This window comes from Zeus faber (genome assembly GCF_960531495.2).
Source record: "Zeus faber genome assembly, chromosome: 12".
NCBI classification, from domain to species: domain Eukaryota; kingdom Metazoa; phylum Chordata; class Actinopteri; order Zeiformes; family Zeidae; genus Zeus; species Zeus faber.
In genome coordinates this window covers 5305712-5324094 of record NC_137196.1, presented here as the reverse complement: position 1 = coordinate 5324094, position 18383 = coordinate 5305712, and the positions used below count along the sequence as shown (strand labels likewise).

Below are 18383 nucleotides of genomic sequence, written 5' to 3'. Positions count from 1 at the left end.
AAAAAAAATTGTAAGCCAATACAGACCAGAAAATGTACCTAAATGTCTTTCAGCAAGAAAAAAAATGGTGTGATGGAAGTTCTCTTTACCTCAAAAAGCAGGAAAGAAGGAACAACGTCTTGAAGTTTTTTCTTTCGAATTAAAAATCTGCTGTTCTCTTTGAGAAGTTACTTATTTCACCTCAACAAATTCTTAGAATTACGTAACTAAATTTTTTTCTTTCTTTTTTTTTTTAAGCCATCTATGTACCCCATAACTGTGGCGTGCCAACAGTTGCTAACATGAAGAACGCAGGCCGGTCAAAGAATTATTCCTGTTGCCTATCGGATGAATGGACCAGTCTGTCTCTGGCTATGTTTCTTTTTTTTTTGGAACCCAGTTTGACCCGTGCTATGAGGCTGACCTAATGGGCCAGCTTTACAGGGCCATGCATGATGTTTGACATGAGGAAGCCTGGTAAAATGAAGAGAAAAAAAAAAAAAAAAAAGGGTTAAGGGTTAGGTTTGTCCCATCTAGCGACCTTGTGGTGCAGGGTCAGTGGTTTGTCGGCTAAGGGCCGATCACCTCACCACACCGGAAAAAAGCCACTCCAACATAGTGTTGCTTGTGTGCCTCACACAGACTCACGCTATAAAAATAAAATAAAACAAAGTAAAAAATGGAACATTACAATATGGGTCTTTGGGTGGATTACACATGAATCCCAGAGTTCCAATCGAAAGTACAATTTTTTTTTTTGTCCGAGTGACTTTCTTGCAACATACAAAAGTTGCAGATACCAGATGACCCTTGTGAATGAATTCACTAACACCACACTCAATACAACTGTCACCCTGTTTTTACCAACGTTGTGGTCTCACTATTAAAGTTAGTATTTATCCCGGTGTGAGTTTGCAAAATGCAAATTGTTCCACAAATGTACAGGAATGTATAACCTTTTTAATCGATATGTTCACAATTGCCGCGGCTGCTGACATAACGTGTATATTTTATGGTACTTTGTTACATGTCATCAAACACATAATGGCATAGGGCAGAAAAGGTACAGCAAAGACACAAAAGTACACCATAGAGTATTAAAATTTAAAATTAATGGGAAAATAAAAAATGCCTTTTTATGAAAAAAATAAATTTATTGCAAAACTGAGTAAAACATGGAGGATATTTGTCAAACATGGACACATATCAGGACTTACTTCAAATTCCTTCAACTGGCTCATCCTTGTGTCAAACCACACTGAATTGCATAAACCGATACAGGGTATGCACATTTGTGGCTGTATGTGCGCTGAAGTTCGTGTGTGTTATCAGTATATACTGTATATATATATATGTATGTGTGTGTGTGTGTGTGCGCGTGTTTGTCTGTCAACAGGCACAAGGATTTAAAAATCACGCAAGCAGGATACGTCCTGTATTGTGATGCCCTCGCTGGGGGTGGGGGGTGGGGGTGAAGCCCAAATGTGGGATTTGTTCCCAAATGTATCTAAATGGACAGGTCTGAGTGCGCGCACGCACGCACGCGCACACACACACAGACACACATAGTAACACAAACACACATATACACATACGCTCCTATTCTCACCCCCGGGGTTGCGTGATGGAACTCAAGCATTTGTGGGTTTGCTGGAGGGGCTAATGGGGGTGGGGTGGGGTGGGGGGGGTGGAGGGAGGGATGGATGGATGGATTGATGGTTTGGAGCAGGGAGGTAATGAGATCACTGCGTGGATTATGGTGTCGGTCCGCCCGGCGACTGATCTCACGATAGATGGAGGATTCACAGATTGTGTGCGCGGCGTCAGTGCGGTGGAGGGGACGCTTCCGCCAGCGTGCCCTCGGCGAAGACTCGTCTTTTTGTCCGAGAGAAATGCTGTGTCACCGGAGCCGAGGGACTCGTGAGACCTCGCCACCTTTGCGTGGAGAAGAGGGGAGAAGGGGAGAGGGGAGGAGAGGAGATGAAGAGGGTAGAGGAGGAGGAGGAGGAGGAGAGAAGAGGGGGGGGGACGGGAGAACGGGAGCGGAGAGGATTGAAGGAGAGAGCGGAGAGCTGAGAGGATGAGGAGAGGTAAGGAAGAATGAGAAGAGGGGAGAGGAAAGGAGGAGAAATAGGAGGCGTCAGGAGGAGAGAAGAGACAGAGGAGGAGATGAGGAGGAGGGCGATGGCAGAGGAGGAGAGGAGAAGAAAGCAGGAGAAGAAGAAGAGAGAAACAGGAGGAGTTGAGGAGAGGACAGGAGGAAAAAATGAGAGAAAGGGGCGAGAAGGAGAGGCGAGGGGGGAAGGAGGAGAGAAGGGGGAGGAAAGGAAAGGAGTATAGGGGAGGAGGAGAGGAAAGGAGAAAGGAGTACAGCAGAGGAGGAGAGTAGAGAAGGGGGAGGAGAAAGGAGGAGGAGAGGAGGAGGAGGAGGAGGAGGGGTGAGAGGGGAAGAGGGGAGAGGAAAAAAGGAGAGGAGTAGAGGGGAGGAAAGGAAAGGAGGGGGGAAAGTGTTGAGGGGGAGAAGAAGAGATGGAGGATTGTTCAATGTGTGGGTGGAGGATGAGGATGGAGGGAGAGAGCAGACAGGAAGTAGTGAGGCCACCAAACACGCCACAGTAGCCAGGACATTTCTAAGAAGCAGAATTCCTTTTCTGCGCCCGCACGCCATCCATACAATCCTTATCCAGCATATAATGATTTCATAGTTTAAAAACATTACAAAATAGCATTAGCATAGCATAGCGAACACCACTTATTTAACCCATTTAATTGAAAAAGAAAAGTGGATGAAAATTGGACATGAAACCAAGGGCTGACATAGTAAGTTGGGGTTCCTAAGGCAACCACCGGTATGGGGCCCTCACCTATGGCTGTTTTCAGGCTATGGCTGATTTCAAATTTAATCCTGGACAAAGATTATTCTATTTAAAAAGCATTGCTTATGAGTTACAACCATAATGTGATTTGATTACTGAGAACATAAATACAAAATAATCTTCTCATCAAAATGTATTTAATGGCATTTTTACCTTAAACAAGCCGCTATCTTTCTACTTTTCCTTTGCACTGAGCCAAGTGCTAAGACAAGCCTGTTTACATGGAAAAAAAAAAATAAAATAAATATATATATATATATACACACACACATGTGTATGTATGTGTGTATATATATATATATATATATATATTTTTTTTTTTTTTTTACATAAATAAATAAAATAAAGAAATAAGAGCAGTACCAGATTCATAGAATCCCAATTCAGTCTCACATTCTGAGAATCGAAAGACTGTCATTATAAGCCGGCAATTTCGTATTGGCTTCGTAAGGCCAATTTAGACACATTGAATTGCAAGGTGAAATGCAACGCTTGTTGCTTTAACGTCAATTCAAACAAGTCATACATACTAGTGTATGTCAGACCCCTCTCTCATACGCTGCTTTCAGTGGAACTCTACCCCCACCCCAAGTCGGTGTGGCTCTCTGATTGCCTGCTGAGCTGCACCAATAGGGAGCTGGCGGGCTGTGCGTGACCGTAGAGGTTTTGTTTGCACGATTTTCAAAAGCTTAATCACTCCTATTGCTCCCCCCGCCCCCCCCTCTCTCTCTCTGTGACTATACCACTCACAGCCCCCCTGCAGCGTGTGTGTCTGTGTAGGGGGGTTTAACCTTCTGTATATCTAAAATATATAATGTGCATGCCTTAACACAGCCACAATAGCCAGCTATTGTACATCTATCCCTGATCAATTGTTAGAGACATTGTCATGTCGAGGGAAATCCAGAGGTGGTGTGTGTATGTTATTCGCGTTTTAAATTTAATGAATATTTAAATTACACACACTTAGCCAAAATACTCATTACCGTTCTTTCTCTTTGGGTGAAAAACAATGCCACTCTCTCCAAACTGTTTTTCTCTATTTCAAGTTGTTGTTTTTTGTCAACACACAGGATGAATAAACGAATGAACAAATGAGCGTGCACCCACTGATTTGTACTTAATTTTAATGCATAATTATGCACTTTTTCTTGAACACATTTGAATTTGTCCAAATAAAAATCATGTTTTAATTTTAAAATGTATCTGTATTTATTAAAATTGTAACACTCAGGCAAGTTGAATGACACACAAATGCTTTGAAAATAATTAAATGAATAATAATTTAAAAAGAAAAAATATATAGTAGTTATTTATTAACTTCATATATTCCGTTTGTGTGTCCTCATGTTCCCGTACCCCTCTTCCTTCTGTTCGCTCTTCACACGTTCATCTTCATCCACTCATTTATTTACCCACCCAGCCATCCAGGACAGTCCTGATCGGGAGTCCAGCTCAGGGTACTGTGCCCCAGCACAGCCAGGACCCCCGAAGCAGCACCCGGCCCACTTTGACCCCTCTAAACTCACCCCGTCGCTGAGTGCTGGCGTGGCCGAGAGCAACCTGCTGCTGGAGGTGAGAGAGGAGATCTTGTGTATGTGTGTGTTCAGTTTGTGTGTAGCTAGCTGATTCCAAATCACTTAGTCTGGTTCAAAGTATAGGTTGGTTGAATGCTTTACAATTGAGAAACTGCAGTCCAAGCTGCAGCAGTGGTACGTTTCTCAGTAGTAAAGACTTCAACCCTCCTGTTTTTCCAGGGATTGTCCTGTATTTTACTGTTCTCTCCCGCCGTCATCCCAGTTGTTTATTTTCCAGTAATTATCCCCTTTTTAACCCTTAAATAAAAATGCCACCCATAATGACGGTGCATTTTATTGTACATGTCACTATTGTTATTGAATGAAACCAAATGAAACACTGTCTGCAACGGCAACAGTTTTCAGTCACCTTATTTGCAAATCCCAAGTTTGACAGGTAAGGTTCAGCTAGGTTGTGCTATGAACAGTTACAAATGATGGAAACCAGCATTCTCAGCTGCTCGACTAAGAAGGGAGCACCCCCACCCGTTCCAGTCTCTGACAGGTGTTGCCTTGGTGATCAGTAGTGACGGCTTGATCTTCTACGCTTCTGCCACTATCGTGGACTACCTGGGATTCCATCAGGTAAGAGCCATTCAGCTAGTGATCCAAAGTAATTTTTATGTCAAAGCGAAACAGAAAAAAATTAAAATAATATATAGTAATATAAGTCTAAAAGAAACTTACAGTAACAGAGACTTTATGACATCATATTATTTACTCTAAATGTAGAGGTTCCGATGGAGTGGTGTGTCCATTGGGTGGTGTGGAATGGGTCCCTTTGTAGTCTTCAGAAGTTACCAAACTATCGATTTACGTGTATATTTATATCACTAACCAATAAATTCAAAATGGTGCCTCGGTAACGTCACAGACAAAACACATACATAATTGACACAGCCTGATTAGAGACGTTGCTGTTGCACTGTCGGATTGTGGGTAGCGTAGTACTTTTCCATGACATCGTGAATCAAACATGGTTTTTCTTAAAACAAAGTTGATATCATCCGGGCTTCTACAGGAGCATATACCATCGTTTTACAATGTCATAGCTCACGGTCAGTCTATCTTGGATGGTTACGACATTATGGCTTATAATGAAAACCTCGATTCAGAGTATGAAAGGGATTTTCACTTTCGGAAAAACTCGCTGTTTAGCTCTATGCAGCTAATTTCTTCCTTCTACTGCCCCCAGTGTATAAAGTCGGAATACTCAAAACTAAAATATTAAATGGAAATAATAGGAATTAGGAATTTGGCTCGGAACAAATTTTGCACTGGTGAATTATTGTATGAATTAATGAATTATGAAACAAACATGATGGCGGCCTCCTTGCTTGCCTGCACACACAGATCTTATGTGTGGGGTGAAATAATTAAAGTAAAGTGGGAGAGGGGTGAAATCATAATGACAAGAATTGGGACTGCCTGCTTTTTCCATCAGAGTAGGATAGGATGTAACCCCCCCCCCAATCGAATTCAAGCGGCTTTGAAGTCACGCCAGCCGCAACCAAAAGTAGTGGACAGAGTGTGGAGAGAGACAGAGAGAGAGGGAGAGACTTTAGAGGCTGGACTTTTATTCAGAATGATAAAAGCCCGGATGGGAGTAATGCATGACGGCGCATTGGGGGCGGCTCGATGGACTTACGCAACGAGACGAAACACAATGAGACGAAACGGTGTTTAAAGCTCTAAGCAAGCGTTTTAAACACCGTAATCGCCTGGACTTCACCTTTCTCTCTCTCTCTCTCTCTCTCTCTCTCTCTCTCTCTCTCTGTCTCTCACCGCCTTGCCTCCTTATTGCTATACAGTGGGGAACTTTCACCAAAGGGGACATTTCTGGCCCCATTTTCACATAGGGTCAGTGTGTGTGTGTGTGTGTGTGTGGGGGGGGGGGGGGGGGGGGCACTGTGGCCCCCTGTCCTCTCTCTTTCAGTCCCCACCCCTGCGGCCACACTTTGTCACAGTGTCCGTTTGATACCTTGGCCAGCGCGAGCTGAGGGCGACCGAGCATGGCGTGAGGTTAAGTGGAAAGGTTAATGTGCCAGGGCTCAGAGACAATGTACAGACCCCCCTTCATGACGACGGGGTTAATAGGGCCGAGTGTTGTCCAACCACAGCGACCTACACTAAATATATTTGTTATTAGTATCAAAACATCGGCAGAGTTGGACAAGATTTTTTTCATTATTGTTCAATGGCACATAAAAAATGGAAAGGGTGAGCTTGAAGCATCACCTCCTGCAGGGCGCAGTTAGTAAACGAACATCGCACATTTTCAACAGGATGGCAACCAGACTGAACCACTGTTCAGATCCACTCTTACTGTTATACAGTAAGCAAAGCAGATTTTCACCAAAAGTGAATGAAGCGACAACTCAAACAACATTTTTTATGGTGGAGGATTTTGGTCTAATTTCAAAGAAGCTTGTCATTTGAAACTTTTGACAGCTCAAAGACTCGAGGAGGCCTTTTCGTGTTCAGGCTTTGCCTCCGAGGGCCAAGGCAAAATGATCTGTCCATTTGAGAGAGAGATTTATTTGATATTGTTTGAACAAGAAAATAATCTTGCCTAAAACGAGGAAATATGTCTTAAAATGTCTTCTTTCAGGGCGTAGAGATCTTCAAAACAACATTAGCTGCAGCCAGCTCTCATAAGCTGTCCTAGAAAATACAAACTATATGATGTGCTACATTATATAGTACAGCATAACATAGCTATACTATATACAAATTTAAATAATGCCATACCACAAATTCCACAATAGGTTAGCTTACCATTGGTGTTTAAACTACCCTACTTGCACAACCACTCTTGATCATGGTTTGTATCATGAAAATCGATTTCACCCTCAGCAAATAAGCTTAAATGGGCTTTATCTTAAGCAGACAGTTCTAAATTCAGTTTTAGTTTGATTAAGATCAAGATTTCTTTATTGTCATTTCTCAGCATACATCGAGAATGGAATTATCCTCTGCATTTGACCCATCATGTACACCACAACAGCAGTGTGCAGCTGCAGTGCTGCACTCGGGGACAAACGCCAGTGCCTTGGTCAGGGGCACCGACAGGAGTATTCATTCCTAACATACATGTCTTTTGATGGTGGGAGGAAACCGATGCACCCGGGGGAAACCCACGCAAGCACAGCGAGAGCATGCAAACTCCACACAGATACCCAGGATGTTCTTGCTGTGGGGCAACAGTGCTATCACTGAGCCACCATGCCGCCATTTGGAATAATTGCCGATTTGAGAGTAAAAACTGTAGCGCAGGGGAATTCTGGGGTATTGGAATTGTATCAGTTAAGGCTTATGACAAATTATTCCCAATTTAATATTGCCTTGGTTGTCAGTGATCTTGAATTATCATCACAAAAGTGGGTTTCAAAAGTGAAATGAAAAATAAGTCTGTGAGAAAAAAAAATGACAAAGCTTTTAAAAATCGATAGGTTACCTACATATTGTCGTTGGAGGTAAGTTATGGTAAAGTTTCATTAAGGAGGATTTAGATGTATATTTAATACAACACAGACAATTAATCCTATTATATAATCATAGAACCCAGAATCGCGATTGTGACGCCGCCCGTTGCGGCTGCCTGCACGAGCACCACGTGTCATGACACGCACGTTACGCACATTTGAGTATTTTTCAAGCTTATAGAGCTTGTGCGTAATCACCGGGTGTCATGACATTTCACTGCATATATGTACGACTGTATGTGTATGTATGTGACAAATAGTCTCTTGGACTTGAACTTGAACTTGATAAGGGGCGGGGCCTGGTGTTGCTACCACAAACGTCCACTGAACGACTGAACGAAAACAACTTTTTTCCACTTTAGATAAGTCTAGAATTAACAATTTTTCTTCTGCCCAGACGGACGTGATGCACCAGAACGTTTTCGACTACATCCATGTGGAGGAGCGTCAGGAGTTCCGGCGGCAGCTCCACTGGTCTATGTGCCCGCCGCCACTCCAGAGCTCCAGCTCACAGCAGCAGGGTGAAGCATCCAACGCATCCCAGCCAGCCACGCCGGCTTCAACAGGTCAGACTTCACGGAAAGAATTTAATTTAGAAAGAAAAAAAATATCGAGGCAAATCTGAGCCAAAATGGGGATAATTTCACTTCAAAGTTGTGATGGAAATTATACTATAGTCTTGTTACAGAGCTGTAGTAGACAAGTTGAAGACATATTTTCTCCCAGCTTTCTGATAATTGTATACACACAAACCTAGACTAGCCAAATTTAACTCAATGAGAAAAAAGGGTATTTTTCAAGATTTTCTGCCGTGTTAAGCTTTCAGTTTTTCCAGCATAGCAAAAACTGAATATTATGAATAATTATAATAATAATATGATTGTTATTTAATCTTATTTATTTATTATAAATAATATTCAAAATGTCCTTTTTCATGAAAGTTGGCTGTTTGTGGTTTTTAACATGTGACCATCATCAACAAAGCAGATGGATGGAGTGAAAAAGCGCTTATGAAAAACCAACAGTAATATCACCTTATGTAAAAGTTGTCAACTATTGATTAAGTGTGTGTGTGTGTGTGTGTGTGTGTGTATGTGTGTGTGTGTGTGTGTTGTCTGCAGGCGAGAAGTTCTTTGTGGGCAGTCTGTTCAGTGCCAGGGAGCCTGACGGGGTCCCAGTAGAACTGGCGTCATTTCTAACACGCTGTTTTATCGCACGCGTCCGCTGTCTTCTGGACAGCACCTCTGGATTTCAGGTGTGTATAGTAAGAACCTGTGTGCTTGGAAATGAAGTTAGATTTGATGTGATAATAAATATAGCTATGTTGTGATAGACCTAATGAAAGTCAAATAGTTCCAAAAGCTTGATTAAAATAGCCCCTTTGGTCAATACTCATAGCACCAACAGGCAGAACTTCTCAACTTTACTGTCACAAAACCGACAACTGAAGTGAGATTGAATGTGAGCATCAGTTCAAATCCTGTCATGTTAAAGCATAGAATCAGTGATCTTGGATTTGTCAACCCAGACCTTACAGAATTGTGAGTTCTAATCGTTTATAACTGTTCATTGCACAAACTCTCTCATGAAACTTTTTTTAAGAAACTTACCACTGGGTCTGGGAGCCAACATTTCAATGGTCTAGGTTTGAAAATTACAAACTTATCCTTTAAGTTTTTACTGTTTTCTGTGGGAACTGGCTTTACACAGTAAGCACCACCACCTTAACCAACTGTAACCTAATAGCTAAATATAAAAATTTCTGTAAAAAGAAAAATCCTCCAGGGGAAATCAAACCTAACTCTAAACCACTGACAATACTGCAACACTACAAAACCCAGTATATATCTTGTGTTTCTAGTCATTAACAGGATTGGTTAACTGGGAGGTAGATCCAGAAACATTTAACGTACAGTACGACAAAATGACTCCCCATCACCCTCTTCAGAGCATGCAGTTCCAGGGCAGCCTAAAGTTCTTGCAAGGTCAGGAGAAGAAGACTGAGTCCGGGGCGCCACTGCCCCCCCAGCTGGCACTGTTCTGCGTGGCGGTGCCCCTCTTGTTGCCCTCCATCACTGAGCTGAAGATGAAGGGAATGGCCGTCCGTGGAAAAAGCAAGGGAAATATTGGCATTGTGCAGGAACACAGGTATGAACTTGCTGTGTGCTCCTGCTCTCCTTCTTCAAAGGCAAACCAGCTTTAGTGCAAGACAGTAAGAGTCAAAATCCAGAAAAATGCTGCCTTTCTTTCCCGAATAGGCATAGGACATATTGTGTGTGATCACCGTTTGCGTTGCATTACATTTCACTGCATATATGTATAAAAGTATGTATATTTATGTGACGAATATACCTCTTGAATCTTGAATAGGCTTCAACCTTCAGCAACCCTGAAAACTCCTTACCCAGAATGCAAATTACTCCTTAAATCCTCCCTTGGCATCCATCTTCATTATTGGCCCATTGGTGCCCATACTTACCGCTACCTGGAACAACAAGTTCAGCAGAGGATTGGATTTTGGTGAATTGCCATTCATGTTGCAACTTTACGAACCCTGGAATAGTCATATTGATAGTCATCAGTGCACTAATATTGTTGATGTATGTGGAAGTGCCTTTTGTGGAGTCCAATCTGAAGACTGAACCAAGACCAATATTCTTGTAATCATGGGTTCTTTCTTCCTTCATGTAGTGAGAAGAAGCAGCACCTCACACGAGGACCATGTGATGGCAGCGACTTCCTGCTCCTGAACTGGAATGGATCTAGCTTGGCCCGAGGCGACTCCTGCGACGACTACAGCCCGTGGGCCCCCCTCTCCAAAGACCCGGCTCTGCGGTACCGCGGAAATGCCTTCTACCTCCAAGAGGAGCCGCTTAACTTCTGCCTGTCCTCAACAGGTGGCGGAGGAGGGCCCAAAGCTCCCAATGAAAACCTGCACTACTGGGAGTCCCTTAGGGGGCACGGCAGCTCGGCACGAAGCCACCCAGGAGGAGCAAGCGTCCTGTCGGGGCGCACAGGCAAACACCCGGCCTTCAGCCAGGGGAGAGGTCCGCGGATGTCCCCCAATGGGGTGTACAGACAGGAGGGGGGGCGGCAGTACCAAAGTGTTCCCGAAGATACAGAGAGCTACTGCGAGGGAACCAAAGGGCAAGGAAGAGGAGGGGAGGTGACGAGTGAAGACGGGAAGTACGCGTCCGCCATGGACTGCTTCGACAGTGTACTTCTTCCGCCGGAGGCCAGCATCAAGACGGAAGACGACTCTGACTCGGAGGGAGCGGGTAGGCGGGGTCTGTTTGCCATGGCACACAACGGGGCGTGGGAGAAGCATCGCTTCACCGCCTCGGCTTACCCGGAGAATCAGATCCACAACCAGCATAACAACCACAGCCACCACAACCATGTGAAGGCCGAGGACGAATTGTACACCCACTACACCACCTGTCCCAAAGGCAGATCCTGTGGCCGAGGTCTAGAAACCAGGCTCAGCCCTCCGCCCCTCAGTGGTCAGCAGAAGTACCTCTATGCGGCAGCTCTAAGCAGACTGCCCGCCAAAGCGCTCCTCACCAGCAAGGACCACCTGGCGCTGTTTGCCCCCCATAGAGCGTCGGACCCTTTCTCCACCGGCCAGGTGGGCCAGACGGACCAGGTTTACTGGGACAACGGCACGATCGCCAAAGGCTACAACTCTGGCAGAATGAACCAAGAGGACAAACTGGATTATGAGTTCCTGGGGCCCCATCTCGGCATGATCCACTCTATAATAAAGCGTGAACCTTTGGATTCGCCTCCGTGGTGCGACAGCGAGGGACAGGACATTGGAAAGCTACAGAGAGACGTGGTGCCCATATGTGGTCTGAACACTCTGGTGAATCGATCAAACGGTTATGTATACATGCAGTAGTTTTTTTATGTTTTCACACACTAAACGTTACGTTTCCACACAAAAAATATTTTTGTATTGCAGTAAAGCCTAACACAGAATTGTTACTTTGCCTTTGTTTATGGTGAGAAGGCCTGTAAATGGATTTGAAATGTGATTTGTGCATTTTTAATGACTCTGTGTGTTTGTAATTACTCATGAGTAATACAGTCATTGGGACAAAAATGTTGAAATTTAAAAAAAAAATGCTGGAATTTAACAGTTCTTCTTTCAATCATTGAAATATTTTCACATATTCTATGGAAAGGTCTGTGTGGCGATTTAAGTCACCTCACCAGCTTTACCCTACTCCTTTTCATAGTATCTAGAATGTGTACTTGGGCTCAATTAATTATACTTTTTTAACAGAATGTCCAAAATGTACTACTTTCATTTAGCCTTTTCTGTGAATGGCTGAAGATCATTTTAACGAAATGTTCAGATTTTTTGTTTGAGTGAAAATAATAAAATTAGCTTGGGAATAAAGAGGTGAAATTATGACTAATATCTACTGTGTCAAAACAAGAGGACACAACCCGGTCAGTCGGCTCTCTGACATTTGTTTCCCATCTTAATTTGATGAGCTCTGACCCCATCAAAATATTGAATTGTTTAATGTTGTTTAAAATGTTGTATGTATTTTCATAGTTGGGTAACGTACTAAATTTGAAAGCACTCTTCAGTAAGTATATAAACACATTTTCTTTCTCGGAGTGGAATCAGAATTAGAACTGTTTTCTGTCAACACGGCACAATAACCTAGAATCCCTTCAAATTGTGATTTTTATTTTTTATTTTTTATTTTTTGGTAGAATTTGTGTTTGAGCTTTGTGTCGTCTATTCATTTGTGATGGTTCAAAGTCTTTTTTTTTTATTTGACTTATCTGATTTCAACAATGTCAATAACATCACTTCATAGGCACAGCGTTGAATGCCCACTATTGTAACGGGATTTCCTATTTTTAACTTTTGAAACTTTTCCAACACATTTGCACTGGCATTAGCTTTTTTTGTTTTTATTTCCCCAAATGTATATTTTTTTTGTTCTATTCAATGTTTTGTTTTTTATGAAACAAAATGTAGATGGGTATTCAGTGCAGGATAAAAGTGTTTTTGTGCTTTTGGTGTTTGTGTTTGTTTGTAGGGCAGTGCACGGTTTAAAGTTCCTGTGTCCTTTCTATTCTGTTTCCCTTTCTATATAGAACATATATTTTGATATGTTGTGATATTTTAGGTCATAACATTGTGCTTAACTCTCAGATGTCTCAGATTCACATTTGTTGTGTTGTTCAACATTCTAGCTTTGGTAGCAGCCTACTGTCAAATGTATCCATGGGATCTGCTGGAGCGGTGAACAATGTTAATAAAATGCATTTCAAGCAAATTGCTGTCTTTTTATGTGTTTCGATGAAAATAGTGTGAAAGGTGTGAACATATTTCATGCTTTCTTTAATCGATCCCAAAGATCTAGAAAATCGATTGATTCATTAATTTGGTATAAAGTTATTTCACTTTTATACACAACAATCATTCAATTTATACATTTTTTAAATAATGACAGATTAAAGTATGAGTCTTAAAATGTATAGGCTTCTTTGCGAAAGTATAAAATGTGCATAATAAGTTGAATCATTAAAAATAAATATTTAAGGTCAAACACACTGAAAATGAACAAAACAACAACATTAAAGTATACTTTTTACACAACCAAGTTTGCTCCAGTCACTACTTTTTGACAGACGGCCAAAATACTTCTCCTGAACTTGTGAAGTGAACCTTGTTTAATAAATGTTGCAAGACTAAACAGATGTCTTTTTTTTTCTCTTTTTAACTTGAATAGCTACACTTCCCACAATATTATAGCTGGCCAACACCAATGAAGTACCCAGCACAATAATAAAATAAAAGTACAACTGCAAAATAAAAGTGTCTGACCTTCATTTGAGCCTGTTGAGCCTGCAGCCAATTCTGATACAACAACTTGAAGCATCCCACACAGCTCTGAAAGAGGAAGGCCAATGTGAGTGGGACGAATGCATGGAGGACCAAATCGCTTAAATTCAAATTATTAAATTAATAAATATTCAAATAAGAGAATAATTAAACACAGCCACCATTTAAGTTTTAAAGAGTACATTAAAACATTAACATTATTATTTATAAATATTTGATAATAGCCATTTCCCAATAACAGTGATGCATTTAATTCATTTTAATTTAATAATAAAACCCACTGTCTTCCAAATGCCCGAGCTTTTACATAATAACCTCCTGTCGTTTCCCAACACGTTACGTTAATAATAACGCTTCATTGATAATTAATAATAATTGATATTATTTAATTCGTACTTAATTCATAATTCATTTGAGGCTCCGACGCATACAAACGACCAGACCTGCGCATTCAAACGGCGATACTGCGCAAAAAGCACGCAGCACTGAAGCGTTTGAGCCTCCAGCTCGCTGGTCAGCTGCGGCTGGGCGAGGCGCTCGCAGTGACCGACCAGGAACTGTCAACACTGGGCACAAAACGGTTATGTTGGGATTTAGCTTTTAGACATCAGCTTTGTTTTCCACGCTCTCTGCGATGTTAACTTGAGCGGGTGAGAAATGTTTGTTTTGTTTTAGGCCGTTAGTTGGCAACGAAAAACAGGCCGTCCACTCTTGTGTGTGCCGGGGTTGTTGTTAGCTTGGCGTTAGCTTGTCGCGCTAACAGAGAGTTGTTCAAAAGTTACCGTAAAGAAACAAAATTATATTTTGATATTTGTACCATAATGTAGTGGAGAGAATCCTAGCTAGAAAATAATGTCTTAATGGAGAAAACCGGAAAACCAAACGTTGTATAAGGTTTATTTTTCAAACTGTTTTTCGTCCAAGGCAACGATGGATGGAAACAATTCTTATGATACTGATTCTGATCAATTAGGGTGTGATGTGTGTGAAAAGAAAAACGATAATACATCCAAAATCAAAGCGTTAACAGCATGATCAAGAGACGGGATTAATAAAATAAAAATACGGGACTTTACCATTAAGTGTTACTGTAATTCTGAATCTGTTTATTCGGCCAGTACATTTTCATAGCAAGGTTGCTAATATTGACCGTGGGTGTAAATATAGATGGGATATTCTGTTATTTAGTTTCATTAATTGCTTCAATGTTATTGCTGAATTATTACAACGTCTAATATTCAGAAATGACTACGGCCATACACTGATCAGCCAAAACATTAAAACCGCCAAAACAGCTCTGACCCGTTGAAGCAAGACCTGTGAATGTGTCTTGTGGTATCTGGCACCAAGACGTGGCAGCAGATCCTTTAAGTCCTGTAAGTTGCAAGGTGGGGCCCCATGGATCGGGCTTGTTGTTCCAGCACATCCCACAGATGCTCGATCGGATTGAGCTCTGCGGAATTTTTTGAGGCCAAGTTAACACCTTTAACTCTTTGTCATGATCTTCAAACCATTCCTGAACAATGTTTGCAGTGTGGCAGGGCATCCTGCATTATCTTGCTGAAAGAGGCCACTGTCATGAGGGAATACCGTTGCCATGAAGTGGTGAACTTGGCCTACAACTATGTTTAGTTAGGTGGTACATGTCAAAGTAACATTCATATGAATGCCACAACCCAAGGGTTCCGAGTAGAACACTGCCCAGAGCATGTCTCTGCCCGCTTGCCTTCTCCCCTTGTGCATCTCGGTGCCATCTCTTCCCCAGGTAAACGGCGCACACATGATGTTTTCTTTTACATCCACATGATGTATAAGAAAACATGTTTCATCAGACCCAGCCATCTTCTTCCATTGCTCCGTGTTCCAGTTCTAACACTCACGTGTCCATTGTAGGCGCTTTCGGTGGTGGACATGGGTCAGCAGGGGCACTCTGACCGGTCTGCGGCTACACAGCCCCATACGCAGTAAGCTGGGAGGCACTGTGTGTTTTGACACCTTTCTATCATAGCAGCATTCTCTTTTTCAGCAATTTGTGCTACAGTAGCTCTTCTGTGGGATTGGACCAGAGGACTAACCTTCACCCCCCACGCACATCAAAGTGCTTCGGGCACCCATGACCCTGTCGCTGGTTCACCAGTTGCCCTCTTTGGACCATTTTTGGAAGGTACTAACCACTACATACTGGGACCACCCCACAAGACCTGCCATTTTAGAGATGCTGTGACCCAGTCATCTAACCATCATGATTTGACCCTCTTCAAAGTGTCTCAGATCCTTGTGCTTGCCCATTTTTCCGGCTTCCAACACATCAACCTCAAGAACAGACTGTTCACTTGCTGCCTTATATATCCCACCCCCTGACAGTTGCCATTGGAACAAGATGATCAATGTTATTCTCTTCACCTGTCAGTGGTTTTAATGTTGTGGCTGATCACTGTATATTTGACAGTAACATCTTTAAAGTAAGGAGAAAAAAAAGTCATAATAGCCAAATAATGAGGTTATGTTATGTTGAAATTTTACTTTGTGAGACACGACCCTGGTGAACCCCTACTGTGAATGAATCGTGTGTGTTTAAACACAACTAAATGCATGTCTCGTCCCCCCCTGAGAAAGGTATCTGGTTCTAGTACCGATCAACGACAATTATTTCACTTTTCTGTTTTTACTTGTTCAAGCCTGTGGTTGATGGTTTGATGTCGCTCACATCTTGTGCTCAGCTGAATGGATTGATCATGTAATTGGATTAATGATCAGTTAATAAGCTGCATAGAGTTAGTCCCCGGGTGCTGCACTGCGGCTGCCCACTGCATAGGTATAGAATGGGTCAAATGCAGAGGATTAATTTCCCCCAGAGAGAACAATAAAGTACAATTAATAAATAAATAAAAATTGAACAAAACAGAAAAAGCCCTGTGTTTCCAGTCCCATGTCAGGCTCCGTGGAACCCCCGACTCTGGGATGTACAGATTATTTTCTTTTCCACATGGATAATTGCGATTGAACGCAAACAAGCGCAAATCACACTCGGCAGAAAAACTTTATGGCCGTGTTTAGCGCAATGTCTGTGAATCAGCCGCTAATGATAATGAGATGATCATGATTTTTATCAAGTCATACAGTAATTATAAAAAACTAGGTCATAACTTTGATGTAGTAAGACCTTATATAGATATAAATATGAGGCTATGTAATATAACATGAACTAGAATGAGAATTCGTTTTGGTGAATTTCATTACAGACCACTAGCATAAAAAATAAAAATGCTCAACAGTCTGAAAAAATGGAGAATAGAATCACAATTAAATTGATAAAAAATTTAATAAAGATACATGAAATTGTCAAATATATATAAATAGCTAAAAAATAGTCGTAATTGATATAGTAATTGATATTTAAGATATACAAATCTACAAAATGCGATACTATGAACAGGATAAATTAATGTTTTGGGTATCAAGGGTATATAAATATGAACATACTATGTGATTACTAGCTTATTACAGTATGTACAGTCAGTGTAATGCCTAATGTAATTATCATATACTAATTAAGTCATAGTAATGTCTTACTCTGTATTTTGGTATACTCAATAATTATGGCTTAATCACTGAAAAACGGATGTCTGTGTGTTTTAGCTATGATAAGAACAGTCTGAATAGGGTTAATACCAGAAGGTGATTCCTTTCTGTGACTCTTGGGCTCGTAAACATGGGCAGATCTAGGGAAAGCTTTATTATATTTCTCCTGTTGTTTTGGTCCAGCAGTCAAGATTGTTTTCACTACCGATTCCTGGAGACCGTTTCGTCACCACCATGGAGGAAACTAATCGAGAGGCCGTGGCCACGGCTGTGCAGCGCGTGGCCGGGATGCTCCAGCGCTCCGACCAGCTGGATAAGGTCGAACAGTATCGGAGGAGAGAGGCTCGCAAGAAGGCCTCTGTGGAAGCCAGACTGAAGGTGAAAGGCTGCCTTCATTCATTCACTTATTCATTCATACATTTAATTTCACAATGCTGATTCCTTCACCCACCAACTTGTTTACTCAATGAATCAATCAGTCAATCGAACAGTCGATCATCCAACTACACCTCCTACAGGCAGCCATCCAGTCCCAGCTGGACGGCGTCAGGACGGGGCTCACCCAGCTGCACAGCGCCCTGGTGGACGTCAAGGACATCCAGAGCTCGCTGGCCGACGTCAGCAAGGACTGGAGGCAGAGCATCAACACCATCGAGAACCTCAAGGATGTCAAAGACGCAGTGGTACAGCACAGTCAGCTTGCGTCTGCCGTGGAGAACCTCAAGAACATCTTCTCAGGTCGGTAAACAAACCAAAAAAGTATCACGGAAATAAAGGTTTGCCTCCCCTTAGCGAGGTCCAGAGCAACTGCTCAAATGCCATAGTCCACAAGTGACAGCAGAAGAATTAGAAGTGTTTATTGTCTTTGTCTTTCGCCCGAGTGCCCCCCTTTGTTAAATTGCGTGGTGAATTAGTGAAAATTGTGGCTCAAGTATAGTATAACACCCCAAATAATGTCTCTGTGACTTAGTTTTTTCTTCCTCTAATACCATCTGATCGTATTGACACACTT

At 42.0% G+C, this 18383-nt stretch overlaps 1 protein-coding gene across 2 annotated transcripts in view; it reads left to right on the top strand.

Annotated features, from left to right (window-relative positions):
• The first annotated feature begins 14315 nt into the window (after nt 1-14315).
• Nucleotides 14316-18383, top strand: part of exoc3 (exocyst complex component 3) — a 32154-nt gene continuing 28086 nt past the window's right edge. The window contains exons 1-3 of one of the 2 annotated variants that reach the window (XM_080011051.1): nt 14316-14439; nt 17558-17749; nt 17890-18109. In XM_080011051.1, the coding sequence (XP_079867177.1) occupies nt 17606-17749; nt 17890-18109 (364 nt within the window). In that variant the 5' untranslated portion in view covers nt 14316-14439; nt 17558-17605. Of the gene's footprint in view, nt 14440-17554; nt 17750-17889; nt 18110-18383 lie in introns of both variants that reach the window. The other variant, XM_080011050.1, reaches the window with a different exon arrangement.